At 59.6% G+C, this 27,971-nt stretch overlaps 1 protein-coding gene across 2 annotated transcripts; it reads left to right on the forward strand.

Moving 5' to 3' along the window:
• Nucleotides 1–594: 594 nt before the first annotated feature.
• Nucleotides 595–27,459, forward strand: dhx16 (DEAH (Asp-Glu-Ala-His) box polypeptide 16). Of its 2 annotated transcripts, none has more exons than XM_069198281.1 (21): nucleotides 595–814; nucleotides 2,436–2,634; nucleotides 3,588–3,853; nucleotides 4,722–4,911; nucleotides 6,228–6,284; nucleotides 11,147–11,401; nucleotides 12,153–12,404; nucleotides 13,532–13,732; nucleotides 14,323–14,433; nucleotides 14,548–14,663; nucleotides 16,472–16,682; nucleotides 17,550–17,648; nucleotides 18,760–18,912; nucleotides 19,790–19,930; nucleotides 21,119–21,281; nucleotides 21,803–21,921; nucleotides 22,992–23,059; nucleotides 23,209–23,371; nucleotides 24,597–24,758; nucleotides 25,949–26,122; nucleotides 26,787–27,459. In XM_069198281.1, exons 2-21 carry the CDS (start codon nucleotides 2,437–2,439, stop codon nucleotides 26,913–26,915), a joined length of 3,228 nt encoding a protein of 1,075 aa, XP_069054382.1. In that variant the 5' UTR covers nucleotides 595–814; nucleotide 2,436; the 3' UTR covers nucleotides 26,916–27,459. The 2 variants fall into 2 exon arrangements, with proteins under 2 accessions (XP_069054382.1, XP_069054383.1); XM_069198282.1 differs by having other exon boundaries at nucleotides 13,535–13,732.
• The last annotated feature ends 512 nt before the right edge of the window (nucleotides 27,460–27,971 follow it).

Below are 27,971 nucleotides of genomic sequence, written 5' to 3' on the forward strand. Positions count from 1 at the left end.
GTCTGTTCCTCAGGCTGGGACAGGAGATCACACACTGTATTATTATTATTGAGAGACGGGCTCACTGTCTGTTCCTCAGGCTGGGACAGGAGATCACACACTGTATTATTATTATTGAGAGACAGGCTCACTGTTCCTCAGGCTGGGACAGGAGATCACACACTGTATTATTATTATTGAGAGACGGGCTCACTGTCTGTTCCTCAGGCTGGGACAGGAGATCACACACTGTATTATTATTATTGAGAGACAGACTCACTGTCTGTTCCTCAGGCTGGGACAGGAGATCGCACACTGTATTATTATTATTGACAGGCAGGCTCACTGCTCCTCAGGCTGGGACAGGAGATCACACACTGGGCTGGAGTGGAAATTCTCGGATTAAATTTGTCATTTCAGGGACGAAGGTCTAATCCCAGAGTATTTATCACAGGGCGGAAGAAAGCTCATCCGCCTGCAGTATTATATACCCTCAACTTGGGCCCGGCCAGGCGGAACATGCGGTAGTGAAGACGTAAGACGCGTGGTGCCGCCAGGGGGTGCTCTGGCGTTCCTCTCCCCGCCTCGCCTGCGCCCTTTGACCCGAACTTCCGCTTCCGGGTGAAAGCGGCGGCGGCGGTGGTGGGGGGTCAGATGTTGTTATGGCGTGTGTTTGAAAGTTGAGGGTGTGGGTTCGGATCTTGATTCGAGCGGGACCGGTTCCGGGACCATGAGGTGCTAGGAGCGGGCTGCCTGAAATAAAGAGCGAAGAAAACAAACAGCGCGGACGGACAGGAGACCGGTTCGGACGGGAGGGTCGCCGAGAGAGAGACATGTATGTAAACAGTTCAGCTCTCGGTTTTCAAGTCGCTGCACTGTAAATGGTGCGAGGTGTAGTCATTATCTCCCAGTATTGACATAAAACTGTGTGTTTGCGGTCGGGATCTCACACACATACGACGTTTAGCCTCTATCTGATCATGAACCGGTTTTGTTTATCTGTTGTTTTTTCTAAGTAAATAAAGCACAACCTCGTCTGCTGGTTGTTGTTGTCGTCCAAGCGCCGCTCGTCTGCGCCTTCGTAGCCGGAGCGCGGTGCGAAAGGTGTCGTGTCGTGAACGTGATGTCGTGTGGACGAGACGAGATGGATTTAAAGGCACTGAAGAACTAGTCCAGCTCCCAGTCCAGTCAGTCCAGTCCAGCCTGGAGAGTCTCAGACTGCTCTGTCAGTGTCACTGGAGTCTGATTATAATCCCAGTGAAGAACTCATCCAGCTCCCAGTCCAGTCAGTCCAGTCCAGCCTGCTCTGTCAGTGTCACTGGAGTCTGATTATAATCCTAGTGAAGAACTCATCCAGTTCCCAGTCCAGTCAGTCCAGTCCCGCCTGGAGAGTCCCAGACTGCCCTGTCAGTGTCACTGGAGTCTGATTATAATCCCAGTGAAGAACTGATCCAGCTCCCAGTCCAGTCAGTCCAGTCCAGCCTGGAGAATCTCAGACTGCTCTGTCAGTGTCACTGGAGTCTGATTATAATCCCAGTGAAGAACTAATCCAGCTCCCAGTCCAGTCCAGCCTGGAGAGTCTCAGACTGCTCTGTCAGTGTCACTGGAGTCTGATTATAATCCCAGTGAAGAACTCATCCAGCTCCCAGTCCAGTCAGTCCAGTCCAGCCTGGAGAGTCTCAGACTTCTCTGTCAGTGTCAGTGGAGTCTGATTATAATCCCAGTTCAGAACTCATCCAGCTCCCAGTCCAGTCAGACCAGTCCAGCCTGGAGAGTCTCAGACTGCTCTGGCAGTGTCAGTGGAGTCTGATTATAATCCCAGTGAAGAACTCATCCAGCTCCCAGTCCAGTCAGTCCAGTCCAGCCTGGAGAGTCTCAGACTGCTCTGTCAGTGTCACTGGAGTCTGATTATAATCCCAGTGAAGAACTCGTCCAGCTCCCAGTCCAGCCTGGAGAGTCTCAGACTGCTCTGTCAATGTCACTGGAGTCTGATTATAATCCCAGTGAAGAACTGATCCAGCTCCCAGTCCAGTCAGTCCAGTCCAGCCTGGAGAGTCTCAGACTGCTCTGTCAGTGTCACTGGAGTCTTATTATAATCCCAGTGAAGAACGCGTCCAGCTCCCAGTCCAGCCTGGAGAGTCTCAGACTGCTCTGTCAGTGTCACTGGAGTCTTATTATAATCCCAGTGAAGAACGCGTCCAGCTCCCAGTCCAGCCTGGAGAGTCTTAGACTGCTCTGTCAGTGTCAGTGTCAGTGGAGTCTGATTGTAATCCCAGTTCAGAACTCGTCCAGCTCCCAGTCCAGCCTGGAGAGTCTCAGACTGCTCTGTCAGTAGGTTTTAGACGTGTGCTCTGGAAGTGTAGAGGTGTGTGTGTGTGTGTGTGTGTGTGTGTGTGTGTGTGTGCCCTGTCACTGTACAGCCTCAGTCATGATCCGTGTCTCTCCCTCGCCCTCAGAATGGCCGGCCTGGAGCAGTGGGTCAGTGACCAGCTCCACGGCCTCCTGGGCCTGAGCGACCGCTACGTGGCGCAGTTCCTGATCGGCACGGCCAAGAGGAGCGCCAGCGCCCAGGACTTCCTGTCCCGGCTGAGGGAGACGGGCACCATCGACGTCGACCAGCGCGTCGCCTCGTTCGCCGCCGAGCTCTACGCCAAGGTACCGGGCCCCTGCCTGCTCCCTCCCCCTCCGGCGCGGAGGCAGCCAATCGCGGGCCGGTCGCCGCGGCGCCTCGCCGGGGAGCCGGCGCTGATTGGACGAGCTGCCGGACTGGTCCTCTTTCGCCGACGTCACGGTCGGGTGTTGCCCCTGGCAACCAGAGGGCGCCAGTCCGCTCCCCCCACACAGCAGCTCTCAGTGGGGAGGAGAGCAGAGGGATGGAGCCAGTTCAGAGAGGGGGGTGATTAGGAGGACATGATGGGTCAAGACCAGGGGGGTATTTGACCAGGACACTGGGGTAACACCCCTACTCTTCTCGAGAGACACCCCGGGATTGTTAATGAGCACAGAGAGTCAGGACCTCGGTTTGACGTCTCATCTGAAGGACGGTGCCTTTTTACAGTCCAGTGTCCCCGTCACTATACTGGGGCATCAGGACCCACACAGACCGCAGGGTGAGAGCGCCCCCTGCTGGCCCCACTCACACCTCCTCCAGCAGCAGCCTCAGCTCTCCTCCCAGGAGTCTCCCCTCCAGGTACTGGCCAGGCTCACACCTGCTGAGTCTCCAGTGGGGCTGTGAGCTGGGTGAGAGCGCCCCCTGCTGGCCCCACTAACAGCTCTCCCAGGAGTCTCCCCTCCAGGTACTGGCCAGGCTCCCCCTGCTGGGCTCCAGTGGGGCTGTGAGCTGGGTGAGAGCGCCCCCTGCTGGCCCCACTCACACCTCTCCCAGGAGTCTCCCCTCCAGGTACGGGCCGGGCTCCCCCTGCTGGGCTCCAGGGGGGCTGCCAGCGGGGGGCTGCGGGGTGACACGGCTGCTGAAGGCCTCGGCCGAAGTCCCTGGCCCCGGGCGATCATGGGGGGCTGTTCCCCGCGCGCGGGGCGCAGGCGGAGAGACGTTTCCTTCGCCCCCTGGCGTGACCTGTTTCTTGTTTTGTTTTTTTTTGCCTGCCCAGGTGCCCAGGAGGCAGGTGGTGGAGAAGCCGGCGCGGGCGGCCGAGAGGCTGGCCCTGGAGATGGAGAGGAAGAACCGGAGCTACGTGCTGCTGGAGGACAGCGAGGGAGAGGGCGGGGGGCAGGAGGAGGAGGAGGCGAGGGCGAGGAGGAAGGGCCCGCGGGGAGGGCCGGAGGGGGCCAAGGACCGGGGGAGGAAGAGGAAACACCTGAGGCAGAAGAGGCAGGAGAGCTCCTCTTCTGGGGAGGAGGAGAAGGGGGAGAGCAGGTGAGTCCGTTAGGGAGTTCAGTTCCACGCCCCCGCCACCCTCTGTGTACAGAAGAGCCCCCTGTCCTGACTGGAGGAGCTCACCCAGCTGTGTCTGGAGAGAAGCCAGGGTATCGGCTTCAACCACAGGGCTGGGCAGCTTGTTCCCCACCCCCACCCCCCTCTGTGTACAGAAGAGCCTCCTGTCCTGACTGGAGGAGCTCACCCAGCTGTGTCTGGAGAGAAGCCAGGGTATCGGCTTCAACCACAGGGCTGGGCAGCTTGTTCCCCACCCCCACCCCCCTCTGTGTACAGTAGAGCCCCCTGTCCTGACTGGAGGAGCTCACCCAGCTGTGTCTGGAGAGGAGCCAGGGTATCGGCTTCAACCACAGGGCTGGGCAGCTTGTTCCCCACCCCCACCCCCCTCTGTGTACAGAAGAGCCTCCTGTCCTGACTGGAGGAGCTCACCCAGCTGTGTCTGTGTGAGAGGAGCCAGGGTATCGGCTTCAACCACAGGGCTGGGCAGCTTGTTCCCCACCCCCACCCCCCTCTGTGTACAGAAGAGCCTCCTGTCCTGACTGGAGGAGCTCATCCAGCTGTGTCTGGAGAGGAGCCGGGGTATCGGCTTCAACCACAGGGCTGGGCGGCTTGTTCCCCACCCCCACCCCCCTCGGTGTACAGTAGAGCCTCCTGTCCTGACTGGAGGAGCTCACCCAGCTGTGTCTGGAGAGAAGCCAGGGTATCGGCTTCAACCACAGGTTGATTTTGTTTTGTCACCGAGCATTAATAACCGGTCTGAGAGACTGGTTTAAGACAGAGCTGCACTGGGCCTGCTGGTCCTGACTCTCAGCCCGGCTGGTTTCTGACCCCGTGCGTGCCATCTGCGCAGGCAGAAGCCGGCCGCGGCGCCGAAGGGGGGGACTCGGGGGGAGGAAGAGGAGGAGGAGGAGGAGGAGGACTGGGAGAAGGAGGAGAAGGCCAGGCTGCAGGACCTGAAGGAGCGGGACGCCTTCGCCGAGCGCGTCAAGCAGAGGGACCGGGATAAGACCCGCAACGTGCTGGAGAGGAACGACAAGAAGGTACCAGGGGACGACTGTGTCTCTGAGAGAGGGGGGAGAGGAGGGGGACGACCGCGTCTCTGAGACAGGGGGGAGAGGAGGGGGACGACCGCGTCTCTGAGACAGGGGGGAGAGGAGGGGGACGACTGTGTCTCTGAGACAGGGGGGAGAGGAGGGGGACGACCGCGTCTCTGGGACAGGGGAGAGAGGAGGGGGACGACTGTGTCTCTGAGACAGGGGGGAGAGGAGGGGGACGACTGTGTCTCTGAGACAGGGGGGAGAGGAGGGGGACGACTGTGTCTCTGAGACAGGGGGGAGAGGAGGGGGACGACCGCGTCTCTGAGACAGGGGGGAGAGGAGGGGGACGACTGTGTCTCTGAGACAGGGGGGAGAGGAGGGGGACGACCGCGTCTCTGGGACAGGGGAGAGAGGAGGGGGACGACTGTGTCTCTGAGACAGGGGGGAGAGGAGGGGGACGACTGTGTCTCTGAGACAGGGGGGAGAGGAGGGGGACGACTGTGTCTCTGAGACAGGGGGGAGAGGAGGGGGACGACCGCGTCTCTGAGACAGGGGGGAGAGGAGGGGGACGACTGTGTCTCTGAGACAGGGGGGAGAGGAGGGGGACGACCGTGTCTCTGAGACAGGGGGGAGAGGAGGGGGACGACCGCGTCTCTGAGACAGGGGGGAGAGGAGGGGGACGACCGCGTCTCTGAGACAGGGGGGAGAGGAGGGGGACGACCGCGTCTCTGAGACAGGGGGGAGAGGAGGGGGACGACCGCGTCTCTGAGACAGGGGGGAGAGGAGGGGGACGACTGTGTCTCTGAGACAGGGGGGAGAGGAGGGGGACGACTGTGTCTCTGAGACAGGGGGGAGAGGAGGGGGACGACCGTGTCTCTGAGACAGGGGGGAGAGGAGGGGGACGACCGTGTCTCTGAGACAGGGGGGAGAGGAGGGGGACGACCGCGTCTCTGAGACAGGGGGGAGAGGAGGGGGACGACCGCGTCTCTGAGACAGGGGGGAGAGGAGGGGGACGACCGCGTCTCTGAGACAGGGGGGAGAGGAGGGGGACGACCGCGTCTCTGAGACAGGGGGGAGAGGAGGGGGACGACCGCGTCTCTGAGACAGGGGGGAGAGGAGGGGGACGACCGCGTCTCTGAGACAGGGGGGAGAGGAGGGGGACGACCGCGTCTCTGAGACAGGGGGGAGAGGAGGGGGACGACCGCGTCTCTGAGACAGGGGGGAGAGGAGGGGGACGACCGCGTCTCTGAGACAGGGGGGAGAGGAGGGGACTGCGTCTCGGGGACGAGGGGTCACTGATCGCTCTGTGTCGTTCTCAGGCCTATGAGGAGGCCCAGAAGAGGCTGAAGATGGCCGAAGACGACCAGAAGAAAATGGTGGGCCCGCGTCTCCTTTCATTTTCAGCCGCTGTTGAATAGAATCAAACGTGTGGTTTGCCTGCCAGTGTCTCCGTTCACACACCTCTCTCTGTGTTGACCGCTGTGTCTCTCTGTGTTGACTGTGTGTAGTGAACCCTGTCTCTCCCTGTGTGTCGGCTCCCCCTGTGTGTCGGCTCCCCCTGTGTGTCGGCTCCCCCTGTGTGTCGGCTCCCCCTGTGTGTCGACTCCCCCCGTGTGTCGACTCCCCCCGTGTGTCGACTCCCCCCGTGTGTCGACTCCCCCCGTGTGTCGACTCCCCCCGTGTGTCGACTCCCCCCGTGTGTCGATATTGACTCCCCCCGTGTGTCGATATTGACTCCCCCCGTGTGTCGATATTGACTCCCCCCGTGTGTCGATATTGACCCCTGTGTTGACTCCCCCTGTGTGTCGATATTGACTCCCCCTGTGTGTCGATATTGAACCCTGTGTTGACTCCCCCCGTGTGTCGATATTGACTCCCCCCGTGTGTCGATATTGACTCCCCCCGTGTGTCGGTATTGACCCCCGTGTGTCGGTATTGACCCCCGTGTGTCGGTATTGACCCCCGTGTGTCGGTATTGACCCCTGTGTGTCGATATTGACTCCCCGTGTGTCGATATTGACTCCCCCCGTGTGTCGGTATTGACCCCTGTGTGTCGATATTGACTCCCCCTGTGTGTTGATATTGACCCCTGTGTTGACTCCCCCCGTGTGTCGATATTGACTCCCCCCGTGTGTCGATATTGACTCCCCCCGTGTGTCGATATTGACTCCCCCCGTGTGTCGATATTGACTCCCCCCGTGTGTCGATATTGACTCCCCCTGTGTGTCGATATTGACCCCTGTGTTGACTCCCCCCGTGTGTCGATATCGACTCCCCCCGTGTGTCGATATCGACTCCCCCCGTGTGTCGATATCGACTCCCCCCGTGTGTCGATATCGACTCCCCCCGTGTGTCGATATCGACTCCCCCCGTGTGTCGATATCGACTCCCCCCGTGTGTCGATATTGACCCCTGTGTTGACTCCCCCTGTGTGTCGATATTGACTCCCCCTGTGTGTCGATATTGACCCCTGTGTTGACTCCCCCCGTGTGTCGATATTGACTCCCCCCGTGTGTCGATATTGACTCCCCCCGTGTGTCGATATTGACTCCCCCCGTGTGTCGATATTGACCCCTGTGTGTCGATATTGACTCCCCCTGTGTGTTGATATTGACCCCTGTGTTGACTCCCCCCGTGTGTCGATATTGACTCCCCCCGTGTGTCGATATTGACTCCCCCCGTGTGTCGATATTGACCCCTGTGTTGACTCCCCCTGTGTGTCGATATTGACTCCCCCTGTGTGTCGATATTGACTCCCCCTGTGTGTCGATATTGACCCCTGTGTTGACTCCCCCCGTGTGTTGATATTGACTCCCCCCGTGTGTTGATATTGACTCCCCCCGTGTGTCGATATTGACTCCCCCCGTGTGTCGATATTGACTCCCCCTGTGTGTCGGTATTGACCCCTGTGTGTCGATATTGACTCCCCCTGTGTGTTGATATTGACCCCTGTGTTGACTCCCCCCGTGTGTCGATATTGACTCCCCCCGTGTGTCGATATTGACTCCCCCCGTGTGTCGATATTGACTCCCCCCGTGTGTCGATTTTGACTCCCCCCGTGTGTCGATATTGACCCCTGTGTGTTGATATCGACCCCTGTGTGTCGATATTGACTCCCCCTGTGTGTTGATATTGACCCCTGTGTGTTGATATCGACCCCTGTGTGTCGATATTGACTCCCCCTGTGTGTTGATATCGACCCCTGTGTGTTGATATCGACCCCTGTGTGTCGATATTGACTCCCCCTGTGTGTTGATATTGACCCCTGTGTGTTGATATCGACCCCTGTGTGTCGATATTGACTCCCCCTGTGTGTTGATATCGACCCCTGTGTGTTGATATCGACCCCTGTGTGTCGATATTGACTCCCCCTGTGTGTTGATATTGACCCCTGTGTTGACTCCCCCCGTGTGTCGATATCGACTCCCCCCGTGTGTCGATATCGACTCCCCCCGTGTGTCGATATCGACTCCCCCCGTGTGTCGATATCGACTCCCCCCGTGTGTCGATATTGACCCCTGTGTTGACTCCCCCTGTGTGTCGATATTGACTCCCCCTGTGTGTCGATATTGACCCCTGTGTTGACTCCCCCCGTGTGTCGATATTGACTCCCCCCGTGTGTCGATATTGACTCCCCCCGTGTGTCGGTATTGACCCCTGTGTGTCGATATTGACTCCCCCTGTGTGTTGATATTGACCCCTGTGTTGACTCCCCCCGTGTGTCGATATTGACTCCCCCCGTGTGTCGATATTGACTCCCCCCGTGTGTCGATATTGACCCCTGTGTTGACTCCCCCTGTGTGTCGATATTGACTCCCCCTGTGTGTCGATATTGACTCCCCCTGTGTGTCGATATTGACCCCTGTGTTGACTCCCCCCGTGTGTTGATATTGACTCCCCCCGTGTGTTGATATTGACTCCCCCCGTGTGTCGATATTGACTCCCCCCGTGTGTCGATATTGACTCCCCCTGTGTGTCGGTATTGACCCCTGTGTGTCGATATTGACTCCCCCTGTGTGTTGATATTGACCCCTGTGTTGACTCCCCCCGTGTGTCGATATTGACTCCCCCCGTGTGTCGATATTGACTCCCCCCGTGTGTCGATATTGACTCCCCCCGTGTGTCGATTTTGACTCCCCCCGTGTGTCGATATTGACCCCTGTGTGTTGATATCGACCCCTGTGTGTCGATATTGACTCCCCCTGTGTGTTGATATTGACCCCTGTGTGTTGATATCGACCCCTGTGTGTCGATATTGACTCCCCCTGTGTGTTGATATCGACCCCTGTGTGTTGATATCGACCCCTGTGTGTCGATATTGACTCCCCCTGTGTGTTGATATTGACCCCTGTGTGTTGATATCGACCCCTGTGTGTCGATATTGACTCCCCCTGTGTGTTGATATCGACCCCTGTGTGTTGATATCGACCCCTGTGTGTCGATATTGACTCCCCCTGTGTGTTGATATTGACCCCTGTGTTGACTCCCCCCGTGTGTCGATATCGACTCCCCCCGTGTGTCGATATCGACTCCCCCCGTGTGTCGATATCGACTCCCCCCGTGTGTCGATATCGACTCCCCCCGTGTGTCGATATCGACTCCCCCCGTGTGTCGATATCGACTCCCCCCGTGTGTCGATATTGACCCCTGTGTTGACTCCCCCTGTGTGTCGATATTGACTCCCCCTGTGTGTCGATATTGACCCCTGTGTTGACTCCCCCCGTGTGTCGATATTGACTCCCCCCGTGTGTCGATATTGACTCCCCCCGTGTGTCGGTATTGACCCCTGTGTGTCGATATTGACTCCCCCTGTGTGTTGATATTGACCCCTGTGTTGACTCCCCCCGTGTGTCGATATTGACTCCCCCCGTGTGTCGATATTGACCCCTGTGTTGACTCCCCCTGTGTGTCGATATTGACTCCCCCTGTGTGTCGATATTGACTCCCCCTGTGTGTCGATATTGACCCCTGTGTTGACTCCCCCCGTGTGTTGATATTGACTCCCCCCGTGTGTCGATATTGACTCCCCCCGTGTGTCGATATTGACTCCCCGTGTGTCGGTATTGACCCCTGTGTGTCGGTATTGACCCCTGTGTGTCGATATTGACTCCCCCTGTGTGTTGATATTGACCCCTGTGTTGACTCCCCCCGTGTGTCGATATCGACTCCCCCCGTGTGTCGATATCGACTCCCCCCGTGTGTCGATATCGACTCCCCCCGTGTGTCGATATCGACTCCCCCCGTGTGTCGATATCGACTCCCCCCGTGTGTCGATATTGACCCCTGTGTTGACTCCCCCTGTGTGTCGATATTGACTCCCCCTGTGTGTCGATATTGACCCCTGTGTTGACTCCCCCTGTGTGTCGATATTGACTCCCCCCGTGTGTCGATATTGACCCCTGTGTTGACTCCCCCTGTGTGTCGATATTGACTCCCCCCGTGTGTCGATATTGACCCCTGTGTTGACTCCCCCTGTGTGTCGATATTGACTCCCCCTGTGTGTCGATATTGACTCCCCCTGTGTGTCGATATTGACCCCTGTGTTGACTCCCCCCGTGTGTTGATATTGACTCCCCCCGTGTGTCGATATTGACTCCCCCCGTGTGTCGATATTGACTCCCCCCGTGTGTCGATATTGACTCCCCGTGTGTCGATATTGACTCCCCGTGTGTCGGTATTGACCCCTGTGTGTCGGTATTGACCCCTGTGTGTCGATATTGACTCCCCCTGTGTGTTGATATTGACCCCTGTGTTGACTCCCCCCGTGTGTCGATATCGACTCCCCCCGTGTGTCGATATCGACTCCCCCCGTGTGTCGATATCGACTCCCCCCGTGTGTCGATATCGACTCCCCCCGTGTGTCGATATCGACTCCCCCCGTGTGTCGATATCGACTCCCCCCGTGTGTCGATATCGACTCCCCCCGTGTGTCGATATCGACTCCCCCCGTGTGTCGATATCGACCCCTGTGTGTCGATATCGACCCCTGTGTGTCGATATTGACTCCCCCTGTGTGTCGATATTGACTCCCCCTGTGTGTTGATATTGACCCCTGTGTTGACTCCCCCCGTGTGTCGATATTGACTCCCCCCGTGTGTCGATATTGACTCCCCCCGTGTGTCGATATCGACCCCTGTGTGTCGATATTGACTCCCCCTGTGTGTTGGTATCGACCCCTGTGTTGACTCCCCCTGTGTGTCGATATTGACCCCCCCTGTGTGTTGGTATCGACCCCCAGGTGCCCGAGCTCCGGAAGCAGTCCCGCCGGCAGTACCTGGGCAAGCGCGAGGCGGAGAAGCTGGAGGACCTGGAGGCGGAGATCGCGGACGAGGAGTACCTGTTCAGCGTCCAGGAGCTGACCCGCCGCGAGCAGGAGGAGCTGGAGTACAAGCGCACCGTCCGGGACCTGGCCCGCGAGTACAAGCACGCCGGCGCGAAGGAGAAGGAGGAGAGGAAGAACCGCTACTACATCCCCGAGGAGAAGAGGAGCAAGGTAGGGGGGGCCGGGGGACAGGGGGTGGGCAATCCCATCATCCCTTCAAGGAGGACAGGAAGGGGAGGGGCTTCGGTAAAGAGCAGGGACTGACGGGGCGGAGACAGGAAGTGTGCAATCCCATCATCCCTTCGAGGAGGACAGGAAGGGGCGGGACTTCAGTAAAGAGCAGAGACCAATGGGGAGGAGACAGGAAGTGTGCAATCCCATCATCCCTTCGAGGAGGACAGGAAGGGGAGGGGCTTCAGTAAAGAGCAGAGACCGACGGGGAGGAGACAGGAAGTGTGCAATCCCATCATCCCTTCAAGGAGGACAGGAAGGGGAGGGGCTTCGGTAAAGAGCAGGGACCGACGGGGAGGAGACAGGAAGTGTGCAATCCCATCATCCCTTCGAGGAGGACAGGAAGGGGAGGGGCTTCAGTAAAGAGCAGAGACTGACAGGGAGAAGACTGGAAGTGTGCGATCCCATCATCCCTCGGAGAGGACAGGAAGGGGTGGGGCTTCAGTAAAGAGCAGAGACCAATGGGGAGGAGACAGGAAGTGTGCAATCCCATCATCCCTTCGAGGAGGACAGGAAGGGGTGGGGCTTCAGTAAAGAGCAGAGACAAATGGGGAGGAGACAGGAAGTGTGCAATCCCATCATCCCTCGGATAGGACAGGAAGGGGCGGGGCTTCAGTAAAGAGCCGAGACCGACGGGGAGGGGCTACAGTCTGAGACTGACACCTCCTCCCCCCTGCTCCCGCCTGCGCAGACGGTGCCGGAGCGCGCGGAGGTGGAGGAGGGCGAGGCGGGCGGCGGCGGCGAGGCGGGCTGGAGCGGCGCCGGGGAGCAGAGCCGCTGGGAGGACGCGCGGCTGGAGGCGGCCTCGCTGCGCTTCGGCGCGCGGGAGGCGCGGGAGCGCGGGCAGGAGGCGGAGAGGGAGAGGTACCAGCTGGTCCTGGAGGAGGACGAGATGATCAACTTCGTCAGCGCCGTCACCATGAAGGGCTCCGACACGGGCCAGGTACCGCGCCGGCTCTCCGTGTGCCCCCTGGCCTGTCTGTGTGCCCCCTGTGTGCCCCCTGTGTGCCCCCTGTGTGCCCCCTGTGTGCCCCCTGTGTGCCCCCTGTGTGCCCCCTGGGCTGTCTGTGTGCCCCCTGGGCTGTCTGTGTGCCCCCTGTGTGCCCCCTGTGTGCCCCCTGTGTGTCCGTGTGCCCCCTGTGTGCCCCCTGTGTGCCCCCTGTGTGCCCCTGTGTGCCCCCTGTGTGTCCGTGTGCCCCTGTGTGCCCCTGTGTGCCCCCTGTGGGCCCCGTGTGTGCCCCCTGTGTGTCTGTGTGCCCCCTGTGTGTCTGTGTGCCTCCTGGGTGTCCAAGTGCCCTCTGTGGGCCCCCTGCCCTGTCTGTGTGCCCCCTGGCCTGTCTGTGTGCCCCCTGGGTGTCCAAGTGCCCTCTGTGGGCCCCCTGGGTGTCCAAGTGCCCTCTGTGGGCCCCCTGGGTGTCCAAGTGCCCTCTGTGTGCCCCCTGGCCTGTCTGTGTGCCCCCTGGGTGTCCAAGTGCCCTCTGTGGGCCCCCTGGGTGTCCGTGTGCCCCCTGGGTGTCCAAGTGCCCTCTGTGTGCCCCCTGGGTGTCCAAGTGCCCTCTGTGTGCCCCCTGGCCTGTCTGTGTGTCCCCTGGGTGTCCAAGTGCCCTCTGTGTGCCCCCAGGCCTGTCTGTGTGCCCCCTGGGTGTCCAAGTGCCCCCTGTGTGCCCCCTGGGTGTCCAAGTGCCCCCTGTGGGCCCCCTGGGTGTCCAAGTGCCCCCTGTGGGCCCCCTGGGTGTCCAAGTGCCCCCTGTGGGCCCCCTGGGTGTCCAAGTGCCCCCTGTGGGCCCCCTGGGTGTCCAAGTGCCCCCTGTGTGCCCCCTGGGTGTCCAAGTGCCCCCTGTGTGCCCCCTGGGTGTCCAAGTGCCCCCTGTGGGCCCCCTGGGTGTCCAAGTGCCCCCTGTGGGCCCCCTGGGTGTCCAAGTGCCCTCTGTGTGCCCCCTGGGTGTCCAAGTGCCCTCTGTGGGCCCCCTGGGTGTGTCTCTGTACTCATGGTGCCCTCTGATTGGGTCTCTCACTGTCCTTCACTCCCTCATGGTGCGCTGTCCCTCTCCCCCTCCCCCTGTGCCCCAGGAGAAGAGGGACCAGGCCGAGCCCGAGCTGTCGGAGGCCCAGAAGGCGAGACAGTCGATCCAGGAGGTGAGGCGCAGCCTGCCCGTCTTCCCCTACCGCGCCGACCTGCTGGCCGCCATCGCCGAGCACCAGGTGCTCATCATCGAGGGCGAGACGGGCTCGGGGAAGACCACCCAGATCCCGCAGTACCTGCTGGAGGAGGTGAGCGGGCCCCGCGCCTGTCTGTCTGACTGCTCGCCTCCGACTGTCTGTCTGTCTGTCTGAATCCCAGCTCACCTGTCTGTCTGAATCCCAGCTCACCTGTCTGCCTGCCTGCCAGCTCACCTGTCTGCCTGCCTGCTAGCTCGCCTGCCTGCCTGTCTGTCTGTCTGTCTGTCTGTCTGTCTGAATCCCAGCTCACCTGTCTGTCTGAATCCCAGCTCACCTGTCTGTCTGAATCCCAGCTCACCTGCCTGTCTGTCTGTCTGTCTGTCTGTCTGTCTGTCTGTCTGTCTGTCTGTCTGTCTGTCTGTCTGTCTGAATCCCAGCTCACCTGTCTGTCTGCCTGCTACCTCACCTGTCTGTCTGTCTGCCTGCTCACCTGTCTGTCTGCCTGCCTGACTCCCAGCTCACCTGTCTGCCTGCCTGCTACCTCACCTGTCTGTCTGTCTGCCTGCTCACCTGTCTGTCTGCCTGCCTGACTCCCAGCTCACCTGTCTGCCTGCCTGACTCCCAGCTCACCTGACTCCCAGCTCATCTGCCTGCTTGCTCACCTGTCTGTCTGCCTGCTCACCTGTCTGTCTCTCTCCCAGGGCTACACCGAGGGGGACAAGAAGATCGGCTGCACGCAGCCCCGCAGGGTGGCGGCCATGAGCGTGGCGGCCCGGGTGGCGCAGGAAGTGGGCGTCAAGCTGGGCAACGAGGTGATGATGACGTCACTTCCTGTCGGGGCGGGGGGGGGGGGGGCGCCGCACGCGGGCTCTCTCGCGGCGCGGGCCTGTTCTGAGCAGGTGTGTGTGTGTGTGTCTGTGTGCCAGGTGGGTTACAGCATCCGGTTTGAGGACTGCACCTCCGAGCGCACGGCGCTCAAGTACATGACCGACGGCATGCTGCTGAGGGAGTTCCTCACCGAGCCGGACCTGGCCAGCTACAGGTCTGTGTGAACCCCTCGGAGCGGAGCGTCTGTGTGAACCCCTCTCTCTCTCTCAGAGCGGAGCGTCTGTGTGAACCCCTCTCTCTCTCTCAGAGCAGAGTGTCTGTGTGAACCCCTCTCTCTCTCTCAGAGCAGAGTGTCTGTGTGAACCCCTCTCTCTCTCTCAGAGCAGAGTGTCTGTGTGAACCCCTCTCTCTCTCTCAGAGCAGAGTGTCTGTGTGAACCCCTCTCTCTCTCTCAGAGCAGAGTGTCTGTGTGAACCCCTCTCTCTCAGAGCAGAGTGTCTGTGTGAACCCCTCTCTCTCAGAGCAGAGCGTCTGTGTGAACCCCTCTCTCTCTCTCTCAGAGCAGTGTCTGTGTGAACCCCTCTCTCTCTCTCTCTCAGAGCAGTGTCTGTGTGAACCCCTCTCTCTCTCTCTCTCAGAGCAGAGTGTCTGTGTGAACCCCTCTCTCTCTCTCTCAGAGCAGAGTGTCTGTGTGAACCCCTCTCTCTCTCTCTCAGAGCAGAGTGTCTGTGTGAACCCCTCTCTCTCTCTCAGAGCAGAGTGTCTGTGTGAACCCCTCTCTCTCTCTCTCAGAGCAGAGTGTCTGTGTGAACCTCTCTCTCTCTCTCAGAGCAGAGTGTCTGTGTGAACCCCTCTCTCTCTCTCAGAGCAGAGTGTCTGTGTGAACCCCTCTCTCTCTCTCTCAGAGCAGAGTGTCTGTGTGAACCCCTCTCTCTCTCTCTCAGAGCAGAGTGTCTGTGTGAACCCCTCTCTCTCTCTCAGAGCAGAGTGTCTGTGTGAACCCCTCTCTCTCTCTCAGAGCAGAGTGTCTGTGTGAACCCCTCTCTCTCTCTCAGAGCAGAGTGTCTGTGTGAACCCCTCTCTCTCTCTCAGAGCAGAGTGTCTGTGTGAACCCCTCTCTCTCTCTCAGAGCAGAGTGTCTGTGTGAACCCCTCTCTCTCAGAGCAGAGTGTCTGTGTGAACCCCTCTCTCTCAGAGCAGAGCGTCTGTGTGAACCCCTCTCTCTCAGAGCAGAGTGTCTGTGTGAACCCCTCTCTCTCAGAGCAGAGCGTCTGTGTGAACCCCTCTCTCTCTCTCTCAGAGCAGTGTCTGTGTGAACCCCTCTCTCTCTCTCTCTCAGAGCAGAGTGTCTGTGTGAACCCCTCTCTCTCTCTCTCAGAGCAGAGTGTCTGTGTGAACCCCTCTCTCTCTCTCTCAGAGCAGAGTGTCTGTGTGAACCCCTCTCTCTCTCTCAGAGCAGAGTGTCTGTGTGAACCCCTCTCTCTCTCTCTCAGAGCAGAGTGTCTGTGTGAACCCCTCTCTCTCTCTCAGAGCAGAGTGTCTGTGTGAACCCCTCTCTCTCTCTCTCAGAGCAGAGTGTCTGTGTGAACCCCTCTCTCTCTCTCTCAGAGCAGAGTGTCTGTGTGAACCCCTCTCTCTCTCTCTCAGAGCAGAGTGTCTGTGTGAACCCCTCTCTCTCTCTCTCAGAGCAGAGTGTCTGTGTGAACCCCTCTCTCTCTCTCTCTCTCTCAGAGCAGAGTGTCTGTGTGAACCCCTCTCTCTCTCTCTCTCTCGGAGCAGAGTGTCTGTGTGAACCCCTCTCTCTCTCTCAGAGCAGAGTGTCTGTGTGAACCCCTCTCTCTCTCTCTCAGAGCAGAGTGTCTGTGTGAACCCCTCTCTCTCTCTCTCGGAGCAGAGTGTCTGTGTGAACCCCTCTCTCTCTCTCTCAGAGCAGAGTGTCTGTGTGAACCCCTCTCTCTCTCTCAGAGCAGAGTGTCTGTGTGAACCCCTCTCTCTCTCTCTCTCTCTCTCTCTGTGTCTCAGCGTGGTGATTATAGACGAGGCCCACGAGCGGACCCTGCACACCGACATCCTGTTCGGCCTGATCAAGGACATCGCCCGCTTCCGGCCGGACCTGAAGGTCCTGATCGCCAGCGCCACGCTGGACACCGAGCGCTTCTCCACCTTCTTCGACGACGCCCCCGTCTTCCGCATCCCCGGCCGGCGCTTCCCCGTGGACATCTACTACACCAAGGTGCGGCCCGGGCGCTGTGCGGCGCAGACGCTGGCGGCTGGCGGTCAGGAGCGGTCTGTTGCCGTTTGAGGCCGCCAGACCGCTGGGCCGTCGAGCAGTTAAGCAAGACCCCTAATGAGCTAAAGACCCCCCCCTGTTGCGTTTCGTGTCCGCTGGATGAGGTCAGTGTGTGTGTGTGCGTGCGTGTCTCATCTTGACCGCTGACCCCTGACCCCTGACCCCTTTCACTGGGAAGGTCAGTGTGTGTGTCTCGTCTTGCCTGCTGACCCCTGACTCCTGACCCCCTGGCACCAGGAAGGGGTGTGTGTGTGTGTGTGTGTGTGTGTGTGTGTGTGTGTCTCTCGTCTTGACCCCTGACCCCTGTCACCGGGAAGGTCAGTGTGTGTGTCTCGTCTTGCCTGCTGACCCCTGACTCCTGACCCCCTGGCACCAGGAAGGGGAGTGTGTGTGTGTGTGTGTGTGTGTGTGTGTGTGTGTCTCGTCTTGCCTGCTGACCCCTGACCCCTGGGAAGGTCAGTGTGTGTGTGTGTCTCGTCTTACCTGCTGACCCCTGACCCCTGACCCCTGTCACCGGGAAGGTCAGTGTGTGTGTGTCTCGTCTTGCCCGCTGACCCCTGACCCCTGACCCCCGGGAAGGTCAGTGTGTCTCTCTGAAGTCACACCTCCTCAGTCACCCTAGGCCAGCTGGGGTGGAACAGAACAGTCACACGTGAACAGTGAACACCCTGGACCAGCGCCTGGCCTCTCACCCCTGCTGGCCTGTGACCCTCGCCCCTCGCCTCCGAGCGGGTCTGAAAGGTGGTGTTGGGCTCCGACGGTCCGCGCGGTCAGCCCTGGCCCGGCGCTCACCTCCCCCCCTCCCCGCAGGCCCCCGAAGCGGACTACCTGGAGGCCTGCGTCGTCTCCGTCCTGCAGATCCACGTGACGCAGCCCCCCGGAGACGTCCTGGTCTTCCTCACTGGGCAGGTGAGCGCGCTGCTGTCTGGTCTGTCTGTCTGCAGGAGAGTTCAGTGTGGCTCGCGGTGTTCAGTCTCTCCACTCTGTGTGGCTTGCAGTGTTCAGTCTCTCCTCTCTGTGTGGCTCGCAGTGTTCAGTCTCTCCTCTCTGTGTGGCTCGCAGTGTTCAGTCTCTCTCCTCTGTGTGGCTCGCAGTGTTCAGTCTCTCTCTCTCCTCTGTGTGGGTCACAGTGTTCAGTCTCTCCACTCCGTGTGGCTCGCAGTGTTCAGTCTCTGTGTGACTCACACAGTTGTCTCTGTGTGACTCGCAGTGTTCAGTCTCTCCTGTCCCTGTCTTCAGGAGGAGATCGAGGCGCTACAGTGGAGCTGTAGCTCAGAGTGTTCAGTCTCTCCTGTCCCTGTGTGACTCACAGTGTTCAGTCGCTCCTGTCCCTGTGTGACTCACAGTGTTCAGTCTACTTGCCCCTGTGTGACTCACAGTGTTCAGTCTCTCCTGCCCCTGTGGTCAGGAGGAGATTGAGGCGCTACAGTGGAGCTGTAGCTCAGAGTGTTCAGTCTGTCCTGCCCCTGTGTGACTCACAGTGTTCAGTCTGTCCTGCCCCTGTGTTCAGGAGGAGATCGAGGCGCTACAGTGGAGCTGTAGCTCAGAGTGTTCAGTCTGTCCTGCCCCTGTGTGACTCACAGTGTTCAGTCTGTCCTGCCCCTGTGTTCAGGAGGAGATCGAGGCGCTACAGTGGAGCTGTAGCTCAGAGTGTTCAGTCTGTCCTGCCCCTGTGTGACTCACAGTGTTCAGTCTGTCCTGCCCCTGTGTTCAGGAGGAGATCGAGGTGCTACAGTGGAGCTGTAGCTCAGAGTGTTCAGTCTGTCCTGCCCCTGTGTGACTCACAGTGTTCAGTCTGTCCTGCCCCTGTGTTCGGGAGGAGATCGAGGCGCTACAGTGGAGCTGTAGCTCAGAGTGTTCGGTCTGTCCTGCCCCTGTGTGACTCACAGTGTTCAGTCTGTCCTGCCCCTGTGTTCGGGAGGAGATCGAGGCGCTACAGTGGAGCTGTAGCTCAGAGTGTTCGGTCTGTCCTGCCCCTGTGTGACTCACAGTGTTCAGTTTGTCCTGCCCCTGTGTTCAGGAGGAGATCGAGGCGTGCTGTGAGATGCTGCAGGACCGCTGTCGCAGGCTGGGCTCGAGGATCGCAGAGCTGATCGTCCTGCCCATCTACGCCAACCTGCCCTCCGACATGCAGGCCAAGATCTTCAACCCCACGCCCCCCGGCGCCAGGAAGGTCAGTGTGTGTGTGTGTGTGTGTGTCACCTCTCGCCCCCTGACCCCTGACCCCTGACCCCACGCCCCCGGGCGCCAGGAAGGTCAGTGTGTGTGTGTGTGTGTGTCACCTCTCGCCCCCTGACCCCTGACCCCACGCCCCCTGGCACCAGGAAGGTCAGTGTGTCTCCTCTGACCCCAGCACCAGTAGGGTCAGTGTGTCTCTCCTCCTGCCCCCTGGTGCCAGTAGGGTCAGTGTGTCTCTCCTCCTGCCCCCTGGTGCCAGTAGGGTCAGTGTGTGTCTCTCCTCCTGCCCCCTGGTGCCAGTAGGGTCAGTGTGTGTCTCTCCTCCTGCCCCCTGGTGCCAGTAGGGTCAGTGTGTCTCTCCTCCTGCCCCCTGGTGCCAGTAGGGTCAGTGTGTCTCTCCTCCTGCCCCCTGGTGCCAGTAGGGTTAGTGTGTCTCTCCTCCTGCCCCCTGGTGCCAGTAGGGTCAGTGTGTGTCTCTCCTCCTGCCCCCTGGTGCCAGTAGGGTCAGTGTGTCTCTCCTCCTGCCCCCTGGTGCCAGTAGGGTCAGTGTGTGTCTCTCCTCCTGCCCCCTGGTGCCAGTAGGGTCAGTGTGTGTCTCTCCTCTCCCCCCCCGAGGCCGTGGCTGGTGAAGGCAGGGGGGCGCTTGTCCAGGACACGCTGATAAGCTTCCTGAGACGCTGCTTAACGGCTTCAGACCAAACCAAGCGGCTCTTGACCGCAGCCCCTCCGTGAGACTCCTCAGCTCGACTCCTGCCCCTCCTGGAGACCTTCTTCCTCCCAAACCGCCCACCGACCCCCGAAAGCCCCCTGCTTCTGTTCTGTCTCGCCCGTCGCCTGACCCATCGCCTTCCCTCCTCCCCCCCCCGCGGCAGGTCGTCGTGGCGACGAACATCGCGGAGACCTCCCTGACGATCGACGGTATCATCTATGTGATCGACCCGGGCTTCTGCAAGCAGAAGAGCTACAACGCGAGGACGGGCATGGAGTCGCTGATCGTCACGCCCTGCTCCCGGGTAACGTATCGGTCCCCCGTCTGTCTCGCGCGCTCTCTCACTGGACACAGAGTCACACATCGGTCCTCTTGGGCGGTCGGTAGCTAACTGACCCCAGGGGTATCAGGGCTTCAACCACAGGGCTGGGCGGCTTGTTCCCCACCCCCACCCCCCTCTGTGTACAGAAGAGCCTCCTGTCCTGACTGGAGGAGCTCACCCAGCTGTGTCTGGAGAGAAGCCGGGGTATCAGGGCTTCAACCACAGGGCTGGGCGGCTTGTTCCCCACCCCCACCCCCCTCTGTGTACAGTAAGGCCTCCTGTCCTGACTGGAGGAGCTCACCCAGCTGTGTCTGGAGAGAAGCCAGGGTATCGGCTTCAACCACAGGGCTGGGCAGCCTGTTCCCCACCCCCACCCCCCTCTGTGTACAGTAGAGCCTCCTGTCCTGACTGGAGGAGCTCACCCAGCTGTGTCTGGAGAGAAGCCAGGGTATCGGCTTCAACCACAGGGCTGGGCAGCTTGTTCCCCACCCCCACCCCCCTCTGTGTACAGTAGAGCCTCCTGTCCTGACTGGAGGAGCTCACCCAGCTGTGTCTGGAGAGGAGCCAGGGTATCGGCTTCAACCACAGGGCTGGGCAGCTTGTTCCCCACCCCCACCCCCCTCTGTGTACAGAAGAGCCTCCTGTCCTGACTGGAGGAGCTCACCCAGCTGTGTCTGGAGAGAAGCCAGGGCATCGGCTTCAACCACAGGGCTGGGAGCTTGTTCCCCACCCCCACCCCCCTCTGTGTACAGAAGAGCCTCCTGTCCTGACTGGAGGAGCTCACCCAGCTGTGTCTGGAGAGAAGCCAGGGCATCGGCTTCAACCACAGGGCTGGGCAGCTTGTTCCCCACCCCCGCCCCCCTCTGTGTACAGCAGAGCCTCCTGTCCTGACTGGAGGAGCTCACCCAGCTGTGTCTGGAGAGAAGCCGGGGTATCGGCTTCAACCACAGGGCTGGGCAGCTTGTTCCCCACCCCCACCCCCCTCTGTGTACAGAAGGGCCTCCTGTCCTGACTGGAGGAGCTCACCCAGCTGTGTCTGGAGAGAAGCCAGGGTATCGGCTGTACGCCGTGATTCTGAGGGTGTGGCCCCCGTGCGGGGAGCTCGTTTGGCTCGGTGGTTGACGTGGCGTGTGTGTGGGCGCTCACGCGTGTTCCTGCTCCCCCGCCCAGGCCTCGGCGAACCAGCGGGCGGGCCGGGCGGGCCGGGTGGCGGCGGGGAAGTGCTTCCGGCTGTACACCGCCTGGGCCTTCAAGCACGAGATGGAGGAGACCACCGTGCCCGAGATCCAGCGGACCAACCTGGGCAACGTGGTGCTGCTGCTGAAGAGCCTGGGTACGAGGGCCGGGGCACGTGGGCGCTGTGGGGGGCGTGGGAGTGTCAGAGGGGGCAGGGCATGGGAGTGTCAGAGGGAGAGGGGGCGTGGCGTGGGAGTGTCAGAGGGAGAGGGGGCGGGGCGTGGGAGTGTCAGAGGGAGAGGGGGCGGGGCGTGGGAGTGTCAGGGGGAGAGGGGGCGGGGCGTGGGAGTGTCAGGGGGAGAGGGGGCGGGGCGTGGGAGTGTCAGAGGGATAGGGGGCGGGGCGTGGGAGTGTCAGATGGAGGAGGGGGTGTGGGAGTGTCAGAGGGAGAGGGGGCGGGGCGTGGGAGTGTCAGAGGGAGAGGGGGCGGGGCGTGGGAGTGTCAGAGGGAGAGGGGGCGGAGCATGTGAGTGTCAGAGGGAGAGGGGGCGGAGCATGGGAGTGTCAGAGGGAGAGGGGGCGGGGCGTGTGTGTGTCAGAGGGCAGAGATGGTGGTGCTCAGTTGCGTCACGCGCGGGGCTGGCGGTGGGGCTGACCTTCGGTCTCTCTCTCTCTCAGGCATCAATGATCTGATCCACTTTGACTTCATGGACCCTCCTCCCCACGAGACGCTGGTCCTGGCTCTGGAGCAGCTGTACGCGCTGGGGGCCCTGAACCACAGGGGAGAGCTCACCAAGGTACAGGGGCCAGGGAGGGGCGGGGCAGGTGCAGGGAGGGTGAAGCAGGGTGATGCAGGGGGGCCAGTGTAGGGTGAAGCAGGGAGGGGTGGGGCAGGTGCAGGGTGATGCAGGGAGGGGTGGGGCAGGTGCAGGGTGATGCAGGGAGGGTGACAGGTGCAGGGTGATGCAGGGAGGGGTGGGGCAGGTGCAGGGTGATGCAGGGAGGGGTGGGGCAGGTGCAGGGTGATGCAGGGAGGGGTGTGACAGGTGCAGGGTGATGCAGGGAGGGGTGGGGCAGGTGCAGGGAGGGTGACAGGTGCAGAGTGATGCAGGGAGGGGTGTGACAGGTACAGGGTGATGCAGGGAGGGGTGGGGCAGGTGCAGGGAGGGGTGGGGCAGGTGCAGGGTGATGCAGGGAGGGGTGGGGCAGGTGCAGGGTGGTGCAGGGAGGGGTGGGGCAGGTGCAGGGTGATGCAGGGAGGGGTGGGGCAGGTGCAGGGTGGTGCAGGGAGGGGTGTGGCCTGTGCAGGGTGATGCAGGGAGGGGTGGGGCCGGTGCAGGGTGATGCAGGGAGGGGTGGGGCAGGTGCAGGGAGGGGTGTGACAGGTGCAGAGTGATGCAGGGAGGGGTGTGACAGGTGTAGGGTGATGCAGGGAGGGGTGGGGCAGGTGCAGGGTGATGCAGGGAGGGGTGTGACAGGTGCAGGGTGATGCAGGGAGGGGTGGGGCAGGTGCAGGGAGGGTGACAGGTGCAGAGTGATGCAGGGAGGGGTGTGACAGGTACAGGGTGATGCAGGGAGGGGTGGGGCAGGTGCAGGGTGATGCAGGGAGGGGAGGGGCAGGTGCAGGTGCAGGGTGAAGCAGGGAGGGGTGGGGCAGGTGCAGGGTGATGCGGGGAGGGGTGGGGCCGGTGCAGGGTGATGCGGGGAGGGGTGGGGCCGGTGCAGGGTGATGCAGGGAGGGGTGGGGCCTGTGCAGGGTGATGCGGGGCGGTGCAGGGTGATTTAGGAAAGGATGGGGCAGGTGCAGGAAGGGGGAGTGTTCCCCTCCAGCCTCAGCGCCTCACTGGTCCTCTCCGCTCCCCCACAGCTGGGCCGCAGGATGGCTGAGCTGCCTGTGGACCCCATGCTGTCCAAGATGATCCTGGCCTCGGAGCAGTGAGTATCCCCTGTCCCTCTGTGTGAGAGAGCGTGTGTGTGTGCGACTAAACACATGCTTGGACAGCTGTCTCCTCTCTTATCTGTCTCTTCTCTTTCTCCTCTCTCCTCTCTCTGTCCTCTCCTCTCTCCTGTCTCCTCTCTCTCAGGTACAAGTGCTCGGAGGAGATCCTGGCCATCGCCGCCATGCTCTCGGTCAACAACTCCATTTTCTACCGGCCCAAGGACAAGGTGGTCCACGCCGACAACGCCCGGATGAACTTCGTGGTGCCGGGCGGAGACCACCTGGTCCTGCTCAACGTCTACAACCAGGTCTGGTCCGGCTTCTTGTGTGTGTGTGTGTGTGTGTGTGTGTGTGTGTGTCCTGTGATGGACTGGTGTCCTGTCAAGGGTGTGTGAGTGTGTGTGTGTGTCCTGTCACGGACTGGTGTCCTATCCAGGGTGTGTGTGTGTGTGTCCTGTCCAGGGTGTGAGAGTGTGTGTGTGTCCTGTGATGGACTGGTGTCCTGTCCAGGGTGTGTGTGTGTGTGTCCTGTGATGGACTGGTGTGCTGTCCAGGGTGTGAGTGTGTGTGCGCGTGATGAATGAATGATGTGATTGTGGTGATTGGAAGTGATGACTTGGTAATTGATGAGGATTGATTGGTGATTGGCTAGTGATTGATGCTTAATACTTAGTGATAAATACGGATTGGTGAAGGATGGCGATTGGTGGTGAATGGTGATTGATTGGTGTTTGATGTGATAGGTAGGTGGTTGGTAGTGATTGGAAGTAATTGATTGGTGATGGATATTGATTGATTGGTGATGGATGTGATTGATTGCTGATTGACATGATGTTTGGAGGTGGTTGATAGGTGATTGATAGGATTGATTGGTGATTGACATGGTAGCTGGTGGTGATTGATGGGTGATGGATGGCATCTGATTGGTGATTGATGGTGATTGTTGAGTGATGGATGGTGACTGATTGGTGATTGGTTATTAATGGTGATTGATTGTTGATTGTTGATGATTGATTGTTGATTGAAGGTGGTTGGTGATGGATGGTGATTGAAGCTGATTGAAGGTGGTTGGTGATGGATGGTGATTGAAGCTGATTGATTGGTGATGGATGGTGATTGATTGTTGATTGAAGGTGGTTGGTGATGGATGGTGATTGAAGCTGGTTGATCGGTTATTAATGGTGATTGATTGTTGATTGAAGCTGATTGATTGGTGATTAATGGTGATTGATTGGTGATGGATGGTGATTGATTGTTGATTGAAGGCGGTTGGTGATGGATGGTGATTGAAGCTGATTGATTGGTGATTGATGGGTGATGGATGGTGATTGAAATTGATTGTTTGGTGATGGATGGTGATGGATGGTGATGGATGGTGATGGATGGTGATTGATGGGTGATTGATGGTGATTGAAATTGATTGATTAGTGATGGATGGTGATTGAAATTGATTGTTGCCTTGGTACTGGGGCTGTGGCTCGGGCGGGGCGTCTGTGTGCTGACCCGTATATCGGTCGCGTGTCGATACCGCAGTGGGTGGAGAGTGGCTACTCGACTCAGTGGTGCTACGAGAACTTCATCCAGTTCCGCTCGATGAAGAGGGCCAGGGACGTGCGCGAGCAGCTGGAGGGGCTGATGGAGAGGATCGAGATCGAGCTGACCAGCTGCCAGGGGGACACTGTCCCTGTGCGCAAGGTCTGTCCCCCCTCCTCTCACTCTCTCTCGGTGTCCAGTCAGTGTGTCTGTATGGACTCCTCTCTCTCTCAGTGCAGTGTTCATGTACTGGAGTGTCCAGTCAGTGTGTGTGTATGAACCCCTCTCTCTCTCAGTGCAGTGTTCATGTACTGGAGTGTCCAGTCAGTGTGTCTGTATGAACCCCTCTCTCTCTCTCAGTGCAGTGTTCATGTACTGGAGTGTCCAGTCAGTGTGTGTGTATGAACCCCTCTCTCTCTCAGTGCAGTGTTCATGTACTGGAGTGTCCAGTCAGTGTGTCTGTATGAACCCCTCTCTCTCTCAGTGCAGTGTTCATGTCCTAAAGTGTCCAGTCAGTGTGTCTGTATGAACCCCTCTCTCTCTCAGTGCAGTGTTCATGTACTGGAGTGTCCAGTCAGTGTGTCTGTATGAACCCCTCTCTCTCTCAGTGCAGTGTTCATGTACTGGAGTGTCCAGTCAGTGTGTCTGTGTGTGAACCCCTCTCTCTCTCTCAGTGCAGTGTTCATGTACTGGAGTGTCCAGTCAGTGTGTGTGTATGAACCCCTCTCTCTCTCAGTGCAGTGTTCATGTACTGGAGTGTCCAGTCAGTGTGTCTGTATGAACCCCTCTCTCTCTCAGTGCAGTGTTCATGTACTGGAGTGTCCAGTCAGTGTGTGTGTGTGAACCCCTCTCTCTCTCAGTGCAGTGTTCATGTACTGGAGTGTCCAGTCAGTGTGTCTGTGTGAACCCCTCTCTCTCTCAGTGCAGTGTTCATGTACTGGAGTGTCCAGTCAGTGTGTGTGTATGAACCCCTCTCTCTCTCAGTGCAGTGTTCATGTACTGGAGTGTCCAGTCAGTGTGTGTGTGTATGAACCCCTCTCTCTCTCAGTGCAGTGTTCATGTACTGGGGTGTCCAGTCAGTGTGTGTGTGTGAACCCCTCTCTCTCTCAGTGCAGTGTTCATGTACTGGGGTGTCCAGTCAGTGTGTGTGTGTGAACCCCTCTCTCTCTCAGTGCAGTGTTCATGTACTGGAGTGTCCAGTCAGTGTGTGTGTATGAACCCCTCTCTCTCTCAGTGCAGTGTTCATGTACTGGAGTGTCCAGTCAGTGTGTGTGTGTGAACCCCTCTCTCTCTCAGTGCAGTGTTCATGTACTGGGGTGTCCAGTCAGTGTGAACCCCTCTGTCTCTCTCAGGCTGTGACGGCTGGGTTCTTCTACCACACTGCTCGCCTCAGTAAGTCGGGGTACAGGACGGTGAAGCACCAGCAGACGGTCTACGTCCACCCCAACAGCTCGCTGTTCGAGGAGCAGCCCCGCTGGCTCATCTACCACGAGCTGGTCTTCACCACCAAGGAGTTCATGAGACAGGTACCCCTCTCTCTGTCTGCGTCTGTCTGCGTGTGTCTGCGTGTGTCTGCGTGTGTCTGCGTGTGTCTGCGTGTGTCTCTGCGTGTGTCTCTGCGTGTGTCTCTGCGTGTGTCTCTGCGTGTGTCTCTGCGTGTGTCTCTGCGTGTGTCTGCGTGTGTCTGCGTGTGTCTGCGTGTGTCTGCGTGTGTCTGCGTGTGTCTGCGTCTCTCTGCGTCTCTCTGCGTCTCTGTGCTTGCCTGTCTCTCTCTCTCTGCCCGTGTCTGTGTGTCTCTGTGTGTCTGTCTCTCTCTCTCTCTGCCCGTGTGTCTGTGTCTCTGTGTGTCTCTGTGTGTCTCTGTGTGTCTCTGTGTGTCTCTGTGTGTCTCTGTGTGTCTCTGTGTGTCTCTGTGTGTCTGTGCTTGTCTGTCTCTCTCTCTCTCTGCCCGTGTGTCTGTGTGTGTCTGTGTGTGTCTGTGTGTGTCTGTGTGTGTCTGTGTGTGTCTGTGTGTGTCTGTGTGTGTCTGTGTGTCTGTGTGTCTCTCTCTGCCCGTGTGTGTGTGTGTGTGTGTGCTTGCCTGTCTCTCTCTCTCCCCACCCGTGTCTGTATTGGCGTGACTGCAGACAGTGCCAGGCAGGCGCGGGCGGGCGGGCTCTGTCCTCACTCGGGCCCTCTCCCCCTGCGCAGGTGGTCGAGATCGACAGCTCCTGGCTGCTGGAGGTGGCGCCCCACTACTACAAGTCCAAGGAGCTGGAGGACAGCGCCAGCAAGAAGATGCCCCGGCAGCAGGGGAAGACGAGGGACGAGCTGGGCTGAGCAGCGCTCTCTCTCTCTCTCTCTCGCACACCGGACACCGAGACTGACCGGGCCTCCGGAGGGGCTTACTGGGGGGTACGGGGGGGCCTCTTTCTCCGGAAGCGCGGGAGTCCACACCCACACACAGGACTGGCGGCGGGGAGTTGTCCTGTACCTCGTAGTTGGACTCCTTTCTCTCTCTTTTGTTCTGGTCGTCCTGCTCCGTCCGACATCGGGATCGGGGCTCCGCCGGAGAGAGGGAGAGACGGACAATAAAAGCCTTTTCTGCGGCCGGCCAAGACTGTAATGCGGAGTTGAGCCGTTTTCTAGTTTTAATCATCGTTTCTGACCTGCTGCTGGTACGGGGGGGGGGTGGGGGTTTCACCACCAGAGGGCGGCCTTTCCTTGTTGTTGTCTCCCCCCCGATGTCTGATATGTGAGAAAGCGATGATGTGGCTGTCCTGCCCCCCAGGGACGTGCAGGTCGAGTTATTTCGCAGGTTCCTGCTGGCGGGTGACAGCAGCGTTTTTCTGTTCCTTTTTAATAAACCTTTTCTAAAGCTCCACCTTGATTCGCCTGGTGCTGCGGTCTCTCTCCCCTCCCCCTGATGAGCTGGTGCAGGACGATCGCCGTGCGTCTCCCAGGTGGGGTTACTGGTTGCAGAACGATCGCCGTGCCTCTCCCAGGTGGGGTTACTGGTTGCAGAACGATCGCTGTGCGTCTCCCAGGTGGGGTTACTGGTTGCAGAACGATCGCCGTGCCTCTCCCAGGTGGGGTTACTGGTTGCAGAACGATCGCTGTGCGTCTCCCAGGTGGGGTTACTGGTTGCAGAACGATCGCTGTGCGTCTCCCAGGTGGGGTTACTGGTTGCAGAACGATCGCTGTGCGTCTCCCAGGTGGGGTTACTGGTTGCAGAACGATCGCTGTGCGTCTCCCAGGTGGGGTTACTGGTTCCAGAATGATCGCTGTGTGTCTCCCAGGTGGGGTTACTGGTTGCAGAACGATCACTGTGCGTCTCCCAGGTGGGGTTACTGGTTGCAGAACGATCGCTGTGCGTCTCCCAGGTGGGGTTACTGG

This window comes from Lepisosteus oculatus, chromosome 14 (genome assembly GCF_040954835.1).
Source record: "Lepisosteus oculatus isolate fLepOcu1 chromosome 14, fLepOcu1.hap2, whole genome shotgun sequence".
Taxonomy (NCBI): Eukaryota; Metazoa; Chordata; class Actinopteri; order Semionotiformes; family Lepisosteidae; genus Lepisosteus; species Lepisosteus oculatus.